Source organism: Mastigoproctus giganteus, chromosome 12 (assembly GCF_048544385.1).
Source record: "Mastigoproctus giganteus isolate SK-2022 chromosome 12, ASM4854438v1, whole genome shotgun sequence".
NCBI lineage: Eukaryota > Metazoa > Arthropoda > Arachnida > Uropygi > Thelyphonidae > Mastigoproctus > Mastigoproctus giganteus.
In genome coordinates, this window is record NC_143586.1 from 107,246,241 (window position 1) to 107,268,103 (window position 21,863).

Below are 21,863 nucleotides of genomic sequence, written 5' to 3' on the forward strand. Positions count from 1 at the left end.
AGCATTGATCATGCTCAAATCATTTAAGGCCTTATACACTTAAATCAAGTGCCTAGTCTCCAGACACTGTAATTTGCCCTTTGTTCCATTCACTAATCTTGTGCCCTCCTCTGTACTTGTTGCAGCAGCTCTACATCCTTCCTAAAATGAAGCCTCCAGACCTGTATACAGTTCTCATGGTGTGGCCTGACTATTGCCTTATACAAAGGTATAATCACCTCCTTGTCTCTGCTCTGGTAGCCCATCTGCACTGCTCAGAGAACTTCATATCTGACTGCACAATTAGCCCCAGGTCCTTTCCATTCTCTAACACCCTCAGTATAGTACCATAAAGTTGATACATTACACAGGGGTTACTGCTACCCATATGCAGTACTTTACATTTGTCAATGTTAAACTTAAGTTGCCACCTCTCAGCCCATCTGCTCAACTTTTCTATAACCTGTTGCAGTAGTGTACTGTTGCAGTAGTGTACTGTTATTAGTGTCACTGACAACCCTGCTAGCCTTTGTATCACATTTGTCAATGTTAAACTTAAGTTGCCACCTCTCAGCCCATCTGCTCAACTTTTCTATAACCTGTTGCAGTAGTGTACTGTTATCAGTGTCACTGACAACCCTGCTAACCTTTGTATCATCTGCAAAGCTAGACATTAAGACTGAAATACCATCATCAATACCATTAATAAATACAGAAAACAACAATGTACCCAACACTGAACCCTGGGAGACTCTATCAATAACATTACTCCACGAACAGCAGTGTCTACTGATTACCACTCACTGTCTTCTCCCACTCAACCATCCCTTTATCCATAGCAGCAATTTGTCTCCAATGCCACACTGCTCCAATTTGTGCAGCAGTTCTCCATGTGCAACAGTATCAAAAGCCTTTCTAAGATCCAAGTATATGATATCAATATTATTCTTTGCGTTCAGTTCCTTTGTAACCACATTATAGAATACAATCAAATTGGTCAGACAAGACTTCCCCTTAAAAAACCCATGCTGTGTCAAAACTAACTGAGGTTATGTCTAGATGATCCTGCAGGGGCACGCCTCCATAGTCAGGTGGGCAGGAGCAGCAGTGCATAGTACAAGCTTCTTGATTAGACCGGGGTTCGAGCCCGTGACCACCAAATACGGAGGATGCGAAAAGGTCAGGGAATGACCACTGCATATCCCCGGAACAATATGGCCTTAGTTGCTAATGCTCCTAAAAACCAAATAACAAACGATCCTGCAGTGCTTCTTTAACCAGTGCCTCCATTACTTTCCCCGGAACAGAAGTTAAAATAACAGGTCTCTAATTACTTGTGTCACCCTTTGATCCTCCTTTATGAATTGGGGTCACATTTGCACATCTCCATTTCTTGGGTACCTCCCCCTGAGTCCAAGGAAGCTCTCATAATAATGGCTAAGGGTTTACTTACTTCCTTTGCTGACTCCTCTAATATAACTGGATAGATCCCATCCACCCCAGGTGTCTTCCTAATGTTTATCATCAACAATTTCTCCTCTGCTTTGCTCTGAGTTATTACAAAATCATTTAGCTGACTGCCAGAGTTTATTACACCTCTGGCATTCCCCCTCCCTGAATAATTCTTAATATGTAAATATAGATGCAAATTACTCATTCAGTTTGTTAGCTACTTGAGCAGGATCATCAACAATTGAACCATCGATATCAAGTGGACCAATCTGCTTCATCCCCTTCCTCTAGAGTTTACATAAGTAAAGAACTCTTTGCATCCTTTGCTAAAGATTTCTCGTAATCTCGAATAACTCCTCATGTGTGAATGTAGATGCAAAATATTCCTTCAGTTTATCATCTAAGTGAGCAGGATCATCAATAGTCGAAATGTCTATGTTAAGTGGACCAATCTGATTCATCCCCTTTCTTCTAGAGTTTACATAAGTAAAGAACACTTTGCTGTTTTTCTTTGTGCCCTTTGCAAAGATTTCTCGTAATCTGCCTTTGCCTGCCTAACCTCCTTTGTGACTTGATTACAGACCAGCTTATATCCCATGGACTTCTGGGTCACCTATTAATTTATATGTATCTCATGCATTTTTCTTCTCTGCCACATGTCTCATTAGTTCATCTGACATTGATTTAGGCCTAAATCCTGAACTATATTTCTTGGTATGAAAAGCCTAGTAGCTGGAAGATTAATTCTTTGAATGCTTCCCATTTAGAATTTGCTGTTGGTAACGTAATCTCTCTCAGACCACCGTAGTCACCTTTACAAAAGCAAAAACCCTTCCTCTGATGGCAGTTACCTCTTTGAGTAAATCCCACATCAGTGCACCATGATCACTGCCACCTAGTGGTTCCTTAATCTGCAGATTCTTAATGTATGAAGAATTGCTACTGATAACCAGATCAAGAGTATTACTCTCTTTAGTTGTCTCCTGAATATGCTGCTAAAAAAAACAATCATTCAATAAATCCACAAAGAGCTTTGCTAGTGTGTGAGTGATCAACCCACAAGTCCGAGTCAATATCTGGGAAATTAAAATCCTCCATTATACGACAATCTGATTTACTAACATACTCTATTTCTCTGTACAGTTGCTCATTATACTCATCAGAGTCATTAGGCCTATAACACACTACTACTCTCAATTTTGCTTTCCCAATGCTTATGTCACACCGAACTGACTCGACACTGTACTGTCCTACCAAGTCAACTGGCTGCACTTCCTGAGATTTTATGTGTTTCTTAACTAATAGCACAACCCCCCCTTCCTATCCTGTCTATCTTTCCTGTACACCCTGTACTTACCAAACTCCAATTCTGTATTCCTTATAACTGTGTGACACCACCTCTCTGATATTCAAACAATATCTGCCTTTGATGTTTTGACCAACACCTCAAATTCATCAAATTTATTTACCAAACTCCTAGCATTGGTGTATGCACAAGTATAAATGCACCTGTTCCTATTCTTAGCTACCCTAACACAACCCACATATTTATTTGTTCCGCGATGACACCCAGCAGTCTCTTTCCTGTACATCCCAAACTCCAACTCTGCATTCTTTATAACTGTGTGACACCACCTCTCTGATATTCAAACAATATCTGCTTTTGATATTTTGACCAACACCTCTAATTCACCAAATTTATTTACCAAACTCCTAGCATTGGTGTATGCACCAGTATAAATGCACCTGTTCTTATTCTTAGCTACCCTAACACAACTCATGTATTTATTTGTTCCGCGATGATAACCACCAGTCTTTGAAATCCCCCACACCTTGTTTCCCAGTAGAAGCAGTGCAAGAATTACTTTCACCTCTGCCAGCGGCTAATGTTAACCTATTAGTCCGTGTATCCTCCCCAAGCTAACAGTTTTCAGACCCACCTAACCTGCCTTGATAGCATCAGCAAATATTCTCGTACCTTTTCTATTTTCTATGGGATACTTTTCTATAAATGTATCCCATCCATGTAGGAGCAGTCTGTCTCTCCTGTTAACCAGCACGAGACTTCTATGAGAGAACAGTAGTCTTGAAACAGCTGACACTATAATGATAGTTGTTTCAAGACTACTGTTCTATTTTTTTAAAACAAATGGTGAATAATCTTTTTACCAAGTTTCCTCTTTGATTAAAGGACGTTAGCAGTATAAGTTGAATAGTGGATAATGGTCTCCCCCCCCCCACTCTCTCTAAGGATAATATAAGGTCAGGTTTTGAAGAGTGACAATTACAAAACCAAGGCACCCCTAAAGAACAGAAACTGAATGCTGATATGTGCACAATTTTCAAGTTTCAATGCATGAATTAAAACGACATCCCACAAATTTTATTACTGAGCGTGTCTCTATTTTGCAAGGAAAAACTCAGATTTTATAGTGGAAATCTCTAGTCAGTGATGGAATTCAACCTCTAGACCTTTCTACTCAGTAGGAGATCAAGTTTAAAACCAGACATGTAAAAAAAGTTGAGGTATTGATGACAAAAGTTTGCTAATAGCAACTAAGGCCATATTGCTCCAGGGATATGTGGTGATCATTCCCTGACCTTTCCGCATCCTCCATATTTGGTGGTCACGGGCTCGAACCCCGGTCTAATCAAGAAGCGTGTGCTATGCACTGCTACTGCTCCTGCCCACCTGGCTACTGAGGTGCTTTTGGATGAGTTCTATGTGGCTTCCCTGTATTGTCGCCCAGGAGTTACCTGCACAATCTCAGCATGGAGCTCTGTGGAGCAAAGGTTTTGATAGAATCTCACGTATAAATTGTCGCTCCCCCATCTGGCTCAGCGAAACATTCAAATGTAGAGGAGCCTGAAATGGACACAGACTCGAGGAGTTCCTAGCCAACAGCAACCTCACAGTCCTTAACAGACCTATTAATCTTCCCACCTTTTCGAGTACACTCTGAGAGACAACGATTGCCTTTAGCCAGCGGGTGGTTAATCGCTGGAACAAACTTTCATCTGTCATTATGGAAGTTGATAGGTTAAATAAATTTAAGGAGGAACTGGACAAGCATTTAGAGGGAATTGTTTTGTAATTTTTTTTTTTTTTTGGCTGATGCTGCATAAGCTCATATACTTGCCACTACTACTATTGACGTTATCCTCGCCATCAGATCCTTCTGCCACAAACTGAACTGTTTGTAATGGATGGACAACTTCTGACCACTGCGCCATCAAGTTTGACATGGACAGAACCTTACATCGTATCTCTTCCAGGCAGATACTTCACTGTTACTCAGTGCAAAAGGTGGATTGGCCGCTATTCAAGGACACACTATGTGATTATTCCAGAGCCCTCCAAACTGTCACTGATAAATTCTGAGTTGGACCCCCACTAGCATAAAAATCCGGTACACGGTACTCTGCCGTGGTGTCGGGAACTGCAGATCCTTAGAAAAGAGGGCAACCAAAAGAGGCGTATCTTCCAGAGAGCCAGGAGGTCCTGGCCTGCAGCAGAAGTAGAATACCTGAGGAACCAATACAGGGAGATAAGGAATTCCTATACTGCAATGATCAGGCAGAGGAAAAAACTGTGCTGGGAGCATCTTGTCTCCACTGTGGGCACTCGGACTCATGTTGGATTGTCTATAGGATAACAGCTAAAAAACTCCATAGGGGAGAGGTCATTTTCTCCACAAAGACACCTCAATGACAGATGACAATGACGTGGCAGGATTCCATCCATAATATCTTGGATGTCACCATTATTCAACTATACCCGGATTGCACCCTGGAACAACCTCAACTGGAGAGGGAAAATGTCCAAGATCACACCACAGTGGTAGAACCTATCACTATTCAGAAGCTCACTGCTGCAGCCCACAAAATCAGGAATAAGAAATCTCCCAGAAAAGACCGAATAGAGCTAGAACTTGCCAAAAAAGTCAATGAGTATGAACCCGATCCAAGAAAATCAATCGTTGATGGACTGAGAAATATTATAGCCACAGCCACAAACTGCAACGATAAATATTTCTTGGCAATTTCTGTGGACTTCACTAGGGCATTCGACGCCTTGTGGTGGCTGAGTGTCCTGGGTTGACTCAGACAAGCCAAGGTTCCGGAGAACCTATATATAACTGCATCAATAGCTATCTTTCAGATAGAAACATCATGGTCACGACCCCCCCCACTACAGTCACGTTTCAAGACATATATATATATATACCGAGGCTGCCCGCAGGGTTCCATTCTAGGGCCCTGCTCTGGAACTATGTCCTGGAAGACTTCTTGAACATCGACCTTGGAGAAGTCCAATCACAAGTGTATGCGGATGACCTGATCTTGATGCTGGGGGTTCCAGCGCTCTCTTGGAGACCTATGCAAACCATGCACTGACAGTGCTGCAAGAATGGGCTACTCACAACCAACTGAACATTTCACCTGCTAAGACCTGCTCTGTCTTACTGAGGGGCACGCTAGCACCAACTACACTGCCCCAGATAAAGATCCATGGCACTACCATAAAACTGCAGCCCAAATGAAATACCCTGGAGTAGTCATCGACAAAAATCTATCTTTCCTACTGCATCTTGTCAACCTACACTGCTCTAGTGGCCAGGGTAACCTGGGGCCTCAAAAAGCGCACCCTGATGCTGTTATATAAGGCAGTTTCATCCCTGCCATCACTTATGCCTCCAGGGTGTGGTTCGCAAAGACACAGACTATCATCAATCGCCGAAAGCTAGAAACCATCCAGTGCTCCATTCTCCTAACAATAAGAGCTTGCCGCACAGTCAAAACCCATGCCCTGCAAGTACTAGCAAATGTGCTTCCTTTAGACGTAGAAATTGTCTGCGCTGGTCTACTCTATCAACTCTCTAAAGGAAAATTGGACACAATTATATAATTATGTACCAGGTACACAATGAGTTGCTGTTGCTCTACTCTGAGACTGATAGTGTCACTGATAAAGTCACAGCGGCAGCTGTTAAAAACGTCTTCATTGCAGGAACTCATGATGAAACTAAAATTATGTGTAAAGTTACCATTTCGCATATATGTTCATGAAGACATGTTGTATTATGATTCCGATACCGAATTGTTTTTGGAAATTGTCTTTTCACCCATCCCCATTTCTTTTCCGATAATGAGCAGTAAATTGTGCAAGAGATATATCTTTTATGTTTTGCTCCATTTTTCATATTTAACAAAAACACTACCTTTCCATATATCTAAAGACTCACTATCAACTTGTTGTTACTCCAATTCAGCTTTGGATTTACGTAATTTCTGATGCTCATGTGGCCATACTATTGGCATGTATTCAATCGCTCTTGAAGATACAGACACACTGGGTATCGTAATAAATACCAAGCTGCCTCTTGAGAACTCATCTCCACAGAATTCAATACATCTACACTTAATGCTCGTGTTAGATCAGCTATATCCATATCAGGATATTCTTCTGGTAGCTCTACAGTTTTCCTTTGCCAGTTGCTTATTCCTCTGTTAGTTTTATTCACATATTCAACTACATATGCTGCACACGAATATTCTTCTATGATAAATTGTAAATCTGAATTAGACTTGAGCACTCCTAAATTCCAAGGATTGTAATTATTCATAAATTTCTCTTCTACCTTGCATTTAAGAAATACACGTGGTCGTTTGATACCAGCCCTCAAAATATTTAGATATTCTTCTTCTGATTGGCATTGATTTGATTTAAGGAATTCTTCAAAATTAACATGATTTTCCAATTATAATGAGTCGTGCATTTTACGATAAGCTAATTTTCGATTGTCATCTGTGGCCATCGGTATATAATATATGAATTTGCGAAATTGACCGAAAAGGTGCTTCAAATCAACATTCACGTTGGTTTGCATGATTATTTTTATAACAGGTAAAAATATGTTTGTGTTGCTGTAAATTTGAATAATCTGAAGTTTTCTCTATAGAACACAATGCATCTATCATTTTGATTGCTTCTTCTATCCCACCTTCTTTTTCTTCTAATGGTGCAGAGGGTGCATTTTTCATTCATAATAATATATGTGCACGTGGACTTCCTTATGTTGAAATTCAATGCATTTAAAGAAAATCACAAAATAATAATTCCCAAAAGGACTATAGATTTTTGATTTTAAAATTTTGAGTATACTCTCAACAATTTTATTAAAGTATATGGCACACATTACGGGGTCTTCATTTATTAATGTCGCTCTTTCCACGTAAGGTAGATTCATATGTTTGTTAGTTGTAATTTCTTGTTTATATCTGAATCTGCATAGTAATACATAGTAATAGTAACATAGTAATACGGGCCATGTTGGTTCACATGCACTCAACATCAAGAACATTGTAGGTTTTCCTAATTGACGAATCATGGCAAACACATCTCATTTACGTTGTCTCCAATAATATGCTGAATTGGGAATTGATTTTAGAAATGCCAAGTTAGACTCTAATGACTTGTTTATAAATTCTTTTGATTCCAATATACAACGAGTAATGTTAGCTGTTATTCTTACTGATTTAAATGCAATTCGCAAATTTTCTGCGGTACACATTCGCATACTTTTCATTGTCATATATAGCAAATGTTGGGGAGTTACTGCACGACAATTAGATCTACGAATTTCACTCAATGCCATCATAAAGGGAGTAATTTTCAATCCATGTCTCAAATATATAGCTGGAAAAGAAAGTTCTTCTGCATGTATATCAAATATGAAACTTGTTGGAGAAGATTTCTGACCTGGTGCTACAGATAAATATTTATTTTCAGACCATAATAATGTTTGTTATTGAATTATCAATAGTTCATCATCATTGTTGACAGGTACTACAATTTCATCTGAATGTTCCTGTTCACTATCATTTGTCCCCAAGAAATCGTCACTCACTTTTATGCTGTAGAATTTATACAAAGGTGAATTTATCAAATACCGTAACCATATTTTCACTATTTTCTTCTGCACACATCCTTGTAGATATGATGATTTATTATTATTATTATTATTATTATTAGCCATATGGTGCAAGGAAGCCTGAGGCTTATGCTGCACCAGCCAAAAAAAAAAACAAAAAAAACCAACAATAGAGAGAGAGAGAGAGAGAGAGAGAGAGAGAGAGAGAGAGAGAGAGAGAGAGAGAGAGAGATTTGATTTGATTTGATTTTGTTTTTTTGTGGCGCAAAAAAAGCAGGGTTATAGTGCGCCAGGAAAAAGTTAAAATATAAAAAGGTAAGACTGGTAATTTGTAAAAAAGTTATTTCGTCTAAAGGTGCATACAGTCATAAAATCAGTTCAATGACAAAAGCAAATTGTATATTTCATATGAGTGTATACAAATTGATCGACTTTAAAAATTTAAAAACTGCTGACACATTGTCGTTGTCATTTAAAATCTGACTGAGTGTATACGGCTCAGTCAGATGGGTAAAAGCAGTAAAACGAGCATTTATAAAACTGGAACAATCACATAAAATGTGTTCGACGGTTAAAACGGTGTCGCATTGCTCACACATAGGAGGGTCATCAGCCCTCAGAGAGAGAGAGAGAGAGAGAGAGAGAGAGAAGTAGAGAATGATATCCAGCTCAGGACCCTGGGTGTGCCAAGCCCATACTCACCAGATGTGAACCCCCCGGGGATAATTATGTATGAATCTTCATTTTATATGTTCATTAATGGCATAATTGTCATCTAATTCTCTAGGTAATTGATGAACCATCGTATTTCAAATCTAATTAAAACCATAACGATCCCAGACATTACAACTAAATCCAAATAGGTTTTTGTACACTAGGTTTTCAAACTCTCTGTCAGCTCGTGTGGACAACATATTGTTCTTGTTGTTGTTATTTGGTTTTTAGGAGCATTAGCAACTATGGCCATAATGCTCCGGGAATATGCGGTGGTCATTCCCTGACAACATATAGGATATAAACAGGAATCTCATTGTTAGCCATTTCTAATTTCGCTTTTTTTCGTGCAGGATATTTCTTGATTCATTCTGCTGGAGTTTCAGATTCCTGATAAGTATCAGGCATAGTAGAACTCTGTGGTTAAATTTCATTATGATTCGGAATAGTTTGAATTTCTAATTTCCTTTTCTTCCATTCACAATACTGAATTCTGATGGGATCCTTCCACTTGTTCAGATTACAAACCTAAGGGGGCATAAATTGAAATTAAGAAAAGACAGATGTAGAATAGATGTGCGGAAATTTGCCTTTAGCCAGCGGGTGGTTAATTGCTAGAACAAACCTCCATCTGTCGTTGTGGAAGTTGATAGGTTAAATAAATTTAAGGAGGACCTGGACAGGCATTTGGAGGGAATAGTGTGATTTTTCTTTTCTTTTTTTTTTTTTTTTTTTTGGCTGATGCTGCAAATAAGCTCATACACTTGCTTTCTTGCATCACCTGCCACTACTACTACTCCATTATTTCAGCTTGAGTTTTTTTTTTTTTTTTCGGTGCAGTTTGAGAACTCCCAGGCATAACAAAACACTCGTGTTGAATTTCATCTGGATTCAGATTTCTGTTCAACTATGCTTTGTTTCTTTCATGATATTTCTTCGAATGTTGGGCTGTAGATTTTGGCACAGTCACTCGTGTATTAATCATTATGGTGATATAATGTAGCGCGTTACTGCTCAATTGTACTTGTTGTGTTACTGCACTTGTTGCGTCACTGCATGCGCTTCATGTTGCGTGACGATTTCTAGGTAATGTAATGTTTTTTTTTTTCAAATAACGCTTCAAACGTTTTTAATGTCAATATTAGATTTCACCTCTGATTCACTCAACAACAGGACTGATGTCAAAGAAAGAAAGTAAGAGACTTATCACGCATTTAACACAGGTCTGGCAGACTAGGTGGATGGAGTCTACAACCTAAAAATTTCTTCCAGAAGTCCAAACAGTTTATCCCAAATGCCCGATTTATCGTTCTTCCCAGGCCCATAGACCACCTTCCTTCCTTCTCACAGGGCATGGTTCAATTCATGCAAAACTGACTTCCTTCTGTATAACAGACAATCCTCTGTGTAACTGTGAATCCCAGGAAACTTGGGACCACCTTATGTACCACTGCCACTGGTGAACTTTGAAAAGGCGCAGTAGTGTTGCTCCCAACATATTCTCATTACTTTTCACAGGATCAATAAAATCATCTTCAGGAACACGAGCAACACTACTGCACCTTTTCAAAGTTCACCAGCCCAAGACCTTTTTGCCAGGCAACAAACTTTACCTCAACCGTAAACCTCCGCGGAAATAGTGCCATACAATTCTTTCATTGATTCATCCCAGGAGTGACACAACCACCAGCACAGCTCAGTTGCCATTAGGCCTTCCTAGTCATGCTCCCTTGTGTTGTCCTTTGCCTCCAGTTCCTGGACGGGAGGGAGAAGTGACCCCTGGTCTCCTCCCCCGCTCACTGCTCCTCTTTTCTTTCTGGTGGGGCTTGGGCCTGCTCCACTGATTTGCGGGTCATCTCTATGGACCCCATATCTCTGTCTTTTCCACCCAGCCTTCAGTCTCCCCACCCCTCTCTAACTTACAACTACTAGTGTCGTTGAAATCGTAAATAATCTTATAAATTGCTTGAGCCCTACACCCAAAAACTTAATAACATCAAATCGCATAACTAGTACTCCTTTTAGCTGACTCCTCTCTATAGCATGTGCATGTGTGTGTGAGTGTTTTTTTTAGGTTCTAGCCACTAAAATCTCAGGAAATTAGGTGGCAGGACCTACCCGAGTAAATAACTATAATACTGGCGTACCTGGTCTGCGGTGTGTGGGCAACACCGGGTCCTAGCGGCTAATTAGCCAGAGGAACAACGGTACACAACATTACATATATACAAAATCCATACAGCTTCAAACCTCTGATATTGACAGTGTTTTATTTCTCGCCCACAATGTATACTACCTGGAGATGGGAGGAACCCCTGGTGCCGTTTGACACACTACACTCTGTCTTATTTATGGATCAGTCATTAATTAACATACATAAAGAATGGCATATATTTCGAATATCAAATTTTTTAAAGTTTAAAATGTGTCAATTTTAAAACATGAAGAATTAATAGATTATCCTTCTGATATATTCTTTTTTAAATAATGTGTCCCAACAATATAACTGTAGAATATTTCTCTATTGAAACGAGTCACTGACAAAACAAAGTAATGAACAAAGGTATAACTGATAGCATAAACCTTTACATAGTTAAATTGACGTGCTAATTAAAAAAAAAAAAAAAAATTTAAATTAGCTAAGTCATTATCATGAACAAGGATAATTGTGAAATCATTATACAGTAATGCCAATTCATTTTGATAGCTTCCTTGGTGGTGTTAACAATTCAACTTTGATCTTAAGGTCTTTCCTCATTTTGTACATCAAACTTCTTGAAATGCCAATAAAATCAGCTGTTAATTCAACAATTTCACAAACTCACTTCTCAGGATAATGATATACTAATTTTCCATAAACATTCATTACAATTTTTATCATTGATTACTTAGCTAACTCAATCGTATGATTTTCTTTCAGTAAGAGGACACCAATGCACTGTAACTTCTTTTCTGAACTAAAAATAACACTATTGATCAAAGCATTAGACACTAGGTTTTACAATTATGTCAAGAATATGATGTTCCCCTCAATGGTGCTGCAACCAAAGAACACAAGCTATTTCTGAGTGTATTTGTTCAGGGAAGGGAAGGGAAGGAGCACAATTCTACTTTGTTTAAAAATAGTAGAGCTGTGCTAGGGCAAATTTTTATGTATAAAAATCTATAAAAGTCTATAATATCTATAAAAGACAACAACAACAACAAGAGAGAGTAATAACTATAAAAAAAATAGGAACTCAGTCAACCTTACCCTTAATGGCGACTACTACGGTGATCTCTGTCTCTGTCTCTATCCCTGTCTTTATCCCGATAACGATCTTCGTGATAACGATCCCGCTCTCGGCTACGTTCACGATAATCCCTATCCCTACTTCTTGAGCGATCACGGCGACTGGACTTTTCTCTTCGAGATGATCTTTCACGAGAACGTTCCCTTTCACGTGACCTCGGGCGATCCTTGCTTCTAAAACACATAGACAGCTTTTAGCTTGTGGATTACTTTATTTAAAAAATAAATAATTTTATACATAAAAACGTTTGTCTTTCTTTCATGCATTTTGATTCCCTCAGCTGCCAATACATCCAAGCTTTGATTGGCCCCCTTCCGAGAGAATTTAAAATGGCAAGTATCCTGAGTATCTCCTATTCTAAATCACAATAGTTTGAAGAGGTCATCAAAACAATCAGAATGATTTACAAATCAATCTGCCTCTGGGTTATCAAGATATTACCAGTATGCCTCCAAGCTACAAAGGTATTTTCAATGGTAATTTACAAATTCTATTGCTGGACCACATGCCAACAGGTTGAGATGTTTTAGAATAAAAGATAAGTAGGCAATGGTCATGAGATGGGTAAACTGCCTATACTCTATAGCTTATTGCCCTGTTTGCAGAATGAAAACCTAGTTTCTTCCTATGGGCAGCAAATGTAGCTACTTGCCACCCAACAAATGCACACTACGGTAGGCAATAAGTAATATCTTTACATTAAGTTCGCATCAAAAGCAAGTTTCCAAAAAAATCATAAAAATATTTTACCAAGGATCAGGTGAGAAATGAAAATACCTTACCCATACTTTATGAGTAATATTATGAATTTAAAAAGCATAAATATCTAGTAGAATAATACATTCTTTGCACACAGATTGAGCAGAAAAATAACAAGCAGGTTAAATATTTAAATGCAAGAATAAAAATAAAAATAGAACAACAGAAATGTTTCATTATGTGCAATTAATATATATTTATAAAATTTGGAATACTAAACAATATCAAACAGAGACTTTTGATATAACCATACAATTTCTTCTTCAAGATCTCTGAGTGCTGAGAAGACAGAAAAGCGGTAAGCTATCTCAGCAGCTTATCAGTTTTCTGTACTGAACAGCTGGGGGGAAAAAGATGGGGGGTGTCAGGAAAAGAGTGAAAAGGCAATGTTAATATTGCACAGATACCAAAACAGGATATATATGGCTCAAGCCAAGAACAAATATAATAATTTCAAGAAACAACTAGATAACCCCGTATAACACGTAGTTAGGTTCCTATAAAATGCTGTGTTGTGCAAAACTGTGTTATGTGGGACTAAGAAAAAGTACAATGGGGGGGTACGTTCCAAAAGCTAACAAAAATATACACTATTTCGTTAACAAAATTAACAAAAATGCACCATTCTAGTTTTCGTGTATCTTCTGCTCTCTTTAAAAAATTAGTAATCTGGGTTTGTTTGCTTTTTCTTGATAAATCTTTGTGATCTCCTTTTATTCAAAGAGCTGAATTAAAAAATAAGATTCTAATTGCTCAGCTAACTTTATGCCTTCCTGTATGCTTTTTATTGTAAAATTTGGAAGTTTAGAATTTTCATCTTCCCTATCATCCTCTGAATTGATTTGGTTTTACCTCTGATGCCATTTCCACCAAATACACTTTGCCAGCTTCTTTTTCTACCAGCAATTGTTGAACGTCTTAATCATATATTTTTTTAAGAATCATAGGCAACTAAGGTCATGTTACCATCTGTATATTGTCTATAAATTGCGCGTGTCCTGAGGTCAATGTTCTGTTTTGCTGGAAGAAAAACCATGCTAACTTCGCTTGACTCACCCAGCCACATTTTGAAAAATCCCCATAAAAATTCTCTGCCGCTTTGACCATATTTCCTGAATGATCTGACTCTGTCCATACATTTTTCCACACACATTTAACGTTGACCGCTTTACCTCTTTCAGCGATAAAGCTATGATTTTGATACAGTCCACAACTGAGAAATGTTTCCATGCCTCCATTACTTCAATAGATTGGAATCATTTTTATCCAAAATCCATTGCAACGATTTTCTGATGTAATGCGTTTTAAAGGTGGATATAATGCCTTGATCTAATGGCTGAATGAAAGAAGTTGTATCCAACAGTAATAAAGCTATCCAATAGTAATAAAACCTTGAAATCTATATTTTTCCACAAGTTCAATAGCACAGAATGTAACACACGGATTTCTAAACAAAATAAAATAAACATAGGGATTTCTCGATATTTTTTTTTGACTAGCGAGTCAACAGCAGGGATTCAAAAAGAGTGGAAATGTTAAAAAATTCATACAACACAATAGCAGCATTTTCCCCGCACAAAAGCTTAAAAATACCGTTATGCGGGGTTTACCAAAATTCTCTAACCGTCTTAGAGCAAAACTATGTCATATATAAGTACCATGTTGTGTGAGGATTTCCACAATTTATCAATCATGTTAAAGAAACTGTGTTGTAGAAGTACCGTGTTGTACGGGAGGTTGCCTGTATTTCAATCTTGCAAAGATTAAGTAAATCATGTTGCTTATATCAGCAGGGATCAGTAAGTGCAATATGAATAGCTATCTCCAGCATGAAGCTACCTCCTAAAATAACCATTCCCTTCATACAGGGAGTAATTATTTTAGGAGATACTACTATCTGGGAAACAGAATATTTTATGCAATAAAGATAGGTGGAACAGAATCAGTGTATGTCTGCTGAGGCAAAAATTGGTGACACTGTAGAACAATTAACATCTTTTAACCCTAAGTAGGCACACTACATTGATAAGACCCTAGACCCTATTTCAGAAATTCGTGCTCTTCCCAAAAATAGCTATTAGTTGAAATTACTAATAGCTATTTTTGAAAATGCATTCTTTCATTTCTCTATAGAAAATTCCATAAATTAAATTAAACCTAATTATATGCACATGTTGAATGGCACCTGTCACATACATTTATTTATAGTTAGTTAGTTTTACTGATGGGTAATTTCCTCCAAATGGTAATACTTTCTGCCTTCATAAAATTGAACATTGTATGGAGTCAAACTGTTGATGTACATGCTTTACATTTTATGCAGCATCACTCTTATTAACAGGCTGGTATCCAACTTCATGCATTTGTTGAGGTGTGTGTGCCTTCGATTTGCATTGCACTTGTCCAAGTCTAAAGGGTATTTTAATTTCAAAAATTAATTAAAAATCTTTTTAATATAAAGGTGGATTTTTCATGGTTTTGGTCAAAAATGATCAAAAATAAAAGTTGCATAAAAAACAACAATTTTGAACTTATTCCCCTCAATTTTTCAAATGTACATAGGTAGTCAAAGTGGACCCCCAGCACACAGACAATCAATCCTTTGTGTGATTAGTGATGGATCAAGGGCTTAGGACGTTATACATGTTAGTACATACTAATGAGGATAAGTATAGGCAATCTACTTACTCAACAAGTATAAGGTGATGTTGAGAAAAAGTCAGGAGTTTGGGCTATATTTGAAAGTATCTAGAATTTTGAAAGACATAATATGAGGGAATTTAAGATGAGAGCCTTGTCACTCAATTTAGTCCTAGAGAGACTGTGCAATGCATATGGGAGTAGACATATAATTTAATGACATCCAGACATGGAATTCATTCTTCAGTTACCTCTATTCTGACATGGAATCAAAAAAACTAAATGTGTACCCTATATGCACAAAAGATGTTTTTTGTAAAAACATCTTTTGACAAAAATCAGAACCGTTTTAAAACCGAACAGCTAGAGCCAAAGTTAGCGTCACACTTCAGTCCGAAATATTTAGTATGAATGAGGTAGTGTTTTATGCACATACCCGCTACTTAGTCTAAGGAATTAATGTCTGGAAGAGATTAGCAAAATCGAAGCCAGTATCCTAATTACCCATTTGATTGTAGCTATTTGTTGAATAGTATGATTGCAACAATACAAGTACTTGTATTGTTGCAATCCACATTTTCATTATTTCCACTGTTAGGTGCCGCTATAGATGTTTTAAAAACCAATAACTTTCTGAGCAGTGAAAGGGACTGAATACCACACTGCTATAGCCTTTGTGTTCAATGATGCCAAAGTCAAATGCAGAGCACCGTCGAGAGTATTGAGCAAGCCAACCTACCAAAATAAAGATGGTGGTAGCAATAAGCAAGCAAAAACGACAAAGTCTATCGAGACTGCATAAAAGACAAACAGAAAATCAAGTGTTGAATTTAGCAGTGCCTTCAACTAGCAATGCTGCTGCCCCAGCTAACAATAATGTACTGAAGTGAGTATTAATTATGTACAACGGAACACTCCTTCAATTGCGAAGCAGATGATTTTAAATGATCAAGCTCCTTTTCCTTAAACAGACTACTATTTACATAAGAACGCGCATCAAGGGTTTGAAAGAATGTTTATGAATGATTTCTGTTCTGCATACTACATTTGTGATCGTCTATGGTTCAAAAACGACACAAAGAAACCAGCCACTAAAGATGCACCTACACACTGCATTTCCCAATGTTGACAACGATGGGATCCTTGTGTGTAATAGCTGCAGAGGATCACTTAAGAACAGCACCATTCCGGCACTATCTAAGTTGAACAGCTTTGTCTACCCAGAAATTCCATTGCATTTACTGAAATTGGATATAGTGACAGAGAGGCTTATTTCTCCTCGCTTACCATTCATGCAAATAAAACGCTTGAGACACGCATAAGAACAATACGGCATTCTGAGTCAAGTGATTAATGTTCCTGTTTCGGTGAACACGACGGTCCATCACTTGCCAAGGGAGATTTACTGAAACAGGCACATTGATCACTTGGCCCAGAATGCCTTATTGTCCATATGCATGTCTCAGGTGCCTTGTTTATGCATATAAAATGCAAGAAAATACAAAAGTCCAGCTATTTGATCTGGTTAGTAAGAAAGCGAGTGGTTAAAGCATAGCTTCAATATTTGGTCGACATGCCTCTCTATAGATTTTATCAAATCACGATAGATCAGTAATTCTTTGATGATAGTCACATGCTGTTTGACAAGCATGCAAAGGAACTTTCCTTTTCCAGCAATTATATCGGACAATTCAGAATGTTCACAGAGAATTTACATGTGACTCCATTCATGATGGCAAAGAGTGATCTCAGACGATCTGCCTCCATATCATCTCCTTTACATAGCAATGGAGGTAATGAGAGTGAAAAAATCGTGACAAATTGGTTTTACTTCAGTTCAAGATTTCTCTGTGGTACATTATTTTTTCATGGGGCAATTCTATGATATTTATCATCACTTCACAATGTTTGCTGTTGGGTGATGAGACCTTTCCTCGATCGGAACCATTTTGCTTATGTAGTCTTTAGCCAAATTAGTAGGTACCAAAGATGTTTTCACATCAAAGCAGGAATGGGCATTACAAGGCCTGATGGAGGGTCATATTAGACTAGAAATTATATGGGTTGATTGAGAGTTACTAGAAACAGGGACATATTTATTTGCTTATACACCAATGCTAGGAGTATAGTAACTAAATTTGATAAGCAAAGTGTTGGTTCTTGTCACATGATAACATTGTAGGTATAACAGACACATGTTGTAACTCTGAAATTGGGGATGCAGAATTTGAATATGGCAATTATAATGTTGGTTGGCTTGGGTTTTAGCATCAGCAACACAGGCTATAATGTCAAAACTTGGTGCTATGTAAGAGAGATTACAAATTTAGGTCACTAGGTTAAAAGGTAAAGGATATAGGTAAAAATGAGTGACTACAGGTAAAAATGATCTTAAAGGTATATTTAATGAGACACAGCAAGTTTACCGATTGTCAATAACTAAAAGTGGCTGACCATGGTCGTTGTCAGATAAAATCTTACCGAGTGCATAATGTTCAGTCAGATGACTAAAACCGGAAAAATATAAAAATAAAATGTAATAAAAAGGCATGAGACAAAGTATGACAGACAGACGGATGGATCGACAGACAGATAGATATATATATTTTTTTTTATTAAAACGTGAACAGTAGATACATTTTCAACAACAACTATTTACATTCTATGTACAAAGCAAAAAAGGAAAGATAAAGAAAACTTTTTAGAATGAAATACAAACGTTTCAACATTTGAATTTCAGGAATTAAGAAAACAGTTTCTTGGCGTTGGATCATTCTCATATTAAGTGTCACACGAAGGTGATGGACTGTTCAGTGATGGTGAAGAGGTGACCGCCACTGTTCCATTCGCTGTTAAGATGATCCACAGTTTCTGGTCTTTTGCTGTGGAATTCAAGTAGAAGTCTGCTCTGCAACTTCCTCTGTAGGCTCCACTTCAGATGTTGAGCCGATGTGTCGGCAGGAGGCACGTCGTCACTGCTTCTTGTGTGCTTCAAGTAGAAGTTGTAAATGACGGCCTTGGCCGCAATGAATAGGAAGTTGCAGGTGGTGTGTGCTGTCTGCTCAGAGTGAAGTAGGTACCAGTAGTCCTCCGGAGTGTGGGCGTGGTTGCAGGCAAGCTTTGCTGCATCCAAAGCGTATTTGACGAGTTCCTTGTTCACAGGGCATGCCAGGTATATGTGTTCCAGGGTACCTGGGGTGGCGCAGAAGAGGCAGTAGTTTGAGGAGCGTAACCCGAAGATTTGTAGCTTGACTGGGGTGGGAAGGATGTTGTGCCACAGTCTCCACTGGATGTCTGCATTCGATTTGGAACATTTCGTCCTGTACGGAAGGTTCCACTGAAAGTTTGATGGTGGCTTGTGGCGAGAGGAGTGTAGGGACAGCTTGGCAGGTAGATGACGGGAAAATCGTGGTTGTATGGCGAGACATGATTAGCTGATAGACTTTTTTGGAGGGTGCAGGAGACAGAGGTACCGTGTCTTCTGGTAATGTGATGACGAAGGTTGGTGTAGGCGAGGATCCAGTGACATTTCCAATCCCTTTAGTTGTAGTGATGTCTGGAAGAGCTTGTGTGATCGCTGATTTTAGATGTCTGTGTTGTTGCTTTGCATTTATGGTTTTAATGGGCAAATCTTCTGATCCTTTCCATTCAAGGCTTGGCGTCAGGAGGTCGCCTATGGTTCTTATTCCTGCCCAGTTCCATGTAGGAAAGAAGAGAATATCATCATTTGCAGGGTCTATTATTCTTTTATTGTAGCAGAGCGGTTCTGAAAGTATTCCGGGAAGGGATGTTCTCTCAAGATTATGGTGAAGGTTTAGCTTTTTCCAGCGGTATAGTGCGTCTTTATAAAACGGCGGTAGTCTGAGTGGTGCTGGTGCCATATCCATTCTCAATATTGTTGAAAGAGATAGTCCTCTAGTGGCTGTTGCTAGTAGTTTATCCGTAGTGTTGGAATGTGGGTATTTTGTTTGCAGCTTCTTAAGAAGAAAGGTGATCCAGAATGCTGTGATTTTGTCATCAAGAGAGACCAACCCTTGATCCCCATGAGTAAGTGGCTGGCTAAGTTTGGAGCAGGACATCCAGTTGGTTTTGTTTCAAAGGAAGCTTCAGACAGATGCCTGGATTTGGTGGAGGAAGTCAACAGGTGGAGTGAGAATTTTGAAGGTGTGCCAGAGAACGCTTGCCGCCATATGACTGACCACAAGCACTCTCCCCTCTCAGCGAAGATGTGGCGCACACGCTTCTCCATTTCCTGAGTACTTTGTTGAAACGACTCAGCAATTCGGGCCAATTCTTCTGGGAGAAAAGGAGGGTATTGCTGAGGTACACACCTAGGTATTTCTGTCCCTCGCTGGACCATGTGCATTGGATGGGGGAGTCGGTTCTAGTTTTCCAGCTGCCAGCCCACAGGCCGCTGGTCTTACAATGGTTGAGTTTTGTGCCTGATGCTTGAGAATGGAGATCACGAGCCTTTTGAATGACTTCAAATCCACTCTCGTGGCGTATTGCAATTGTGATGTCATCTGCGTATGCTGAGTAGGTTATATTTAGGTGGGGTTCTGGTAGCAGCGTTCGTCGGGATTGTATACTGGTGGCAATTTTATTAAGGAATGGTTCTTTGGCAATTGCGTAGAGTTGTCCGGAAGAGTGGGCAGCCTTGTTTTATCCCTCTGGAATACGGAATGTGGCAGGTGAGCTGGTTGTTGAGTTTCAGGCAGAATTTGGCTTCCTTGTATAGCAGATGGATTGTTCCGAAGATGTAAGGTCCATATCCAAAGGCTTTCAAGGTTTGAAATAGGTAGCTGTGTTCAACGCTGTCAAATGCCTTTTTTCTGGTCAAGGCTAATTAGTGCTAGGAATTCTCTTTGGCTGTTTGCAGTGGAGAGGAGGTCTCGGATCAGATGTAGATTGTCGTGAATCGATCTTCCAGGTACAGTTGTTTGTTTGTTGGTGATCGATGATATCAGGGAGAGTGGCTTTTAATCTATTGGCGATGGCTTTGGAAATAATTTTACAGTCCGTATTCATTAAGGAAATGAGGCGCCAGTTTTGTAAATTGGTGCGATCCCCTTTCTTGGGAATCAGTCGAGCGACAGAGGTGGTGACCGAAGCTGGTAGTCCATGGGACTGAGCTTCTTCAAGCATTCGAAAGAGTAGCACTCCGAGTTGATCTCAAAAACGTTTGGAAGAATTCAGAAGTCAGTCCGTCCAGACCTGGTGATTTATTTTTGGAAAGGGTTTTGCATGCTGCTGCTGTTAGTTCTTGTAGAGTGATTTGTTTCTCCTTACTGCATTGGGCTGTATGGGAGATTTTTTTAAGTCCTGAAAGGATTTCCTCCATTGCCTTTGTAGAGGTTTCTTGAGAACTGTAAATTTCTCTATAAAATCTTGTTACTTCAGAGAAGATTTCCTCTGGGTCTTCAGTGATGTTTCCATTTTGCAGCTGAATGGCAGTGATGGTGGTTGATTTCTGATGTCTGCTTTCTAATGAGAAAAAGTATTTGGTCGGGGCATCACATAGATTTATGTGGGTGTATCTCGATCTGAGTAGGGTGCCTTTTGCAGAGTGTTCTAAGTGGGTTTGTATGGCTTGTAGTGTTGACTGATGGGCCTGACTATCAGATGGGAGATTTTTCAGTCTTTGCTCAAGTTGATAGAGGTTATTACACTTTTGCTGACTTTTCTGATGGCTGTAGGTTTGCGAGAATGATTTCAGTTGACTTTTAAATCTAGGCCACCATGTGTTCACGGGCTCCAATCTGTCTTTGGATTGGGCAAGATTGGACATCAGATCTTGTAGCTTAGAGATGTATTCCCTGTTCTGAAGAAGGCTATTGTTGAACATCCAATAAGCAGCTCCACTTTTGAAGTGATTGGGTGAGAAGTAGAGCTGTAATTTGATAAAGGAGTGATCTGAGATATAACATGGCAAATGTGCGATGCTTATGACCAGGGATGTAGTATCTGTCCAGTCGGGCTTAGTAAGGTAGTCTTCCAGATGCTGTATTTGCTGATATCCAGGTGTAGGACTTTTCTTCTGGGGGTGCTGGTGCCTAAATACGTTGACCAGTTCATTGTTGTTTATCAAGGC

The 21,863-nt window shown here is 38.9% G+C and overlaps 1 protein-coding gene across 3 annotated transcripts in view; it reads right to left on the bottom strand.

The window, feature by feature from the left end:
• Cpsf6 (cleavage and polyadenylation specificity factor subunit 6) overlaps nt 1-21,863 on the bottom strand; it is an 821,382-nt gene that overhangs the window by 299,556 nt on the left and 499,963 nt on the right. For all 3 annotated transcript variants that reach the window (XR_016547729.1, XM_090386823.1, XM_090386824.1), the window contains one exon: nt 12,334-12,546. Coding sequence is in view for 2 of the 3 variants with exons in the window: in XM_090386823.1 (XP_090242949.1) it covers nt 12,336-12,546 (211 nt within the window). In the remaining variant the exon portion in view is untranslated. The remainder of the gene's footprint in view (nt 1-12,333; nt 12,547-21,863) is intronic.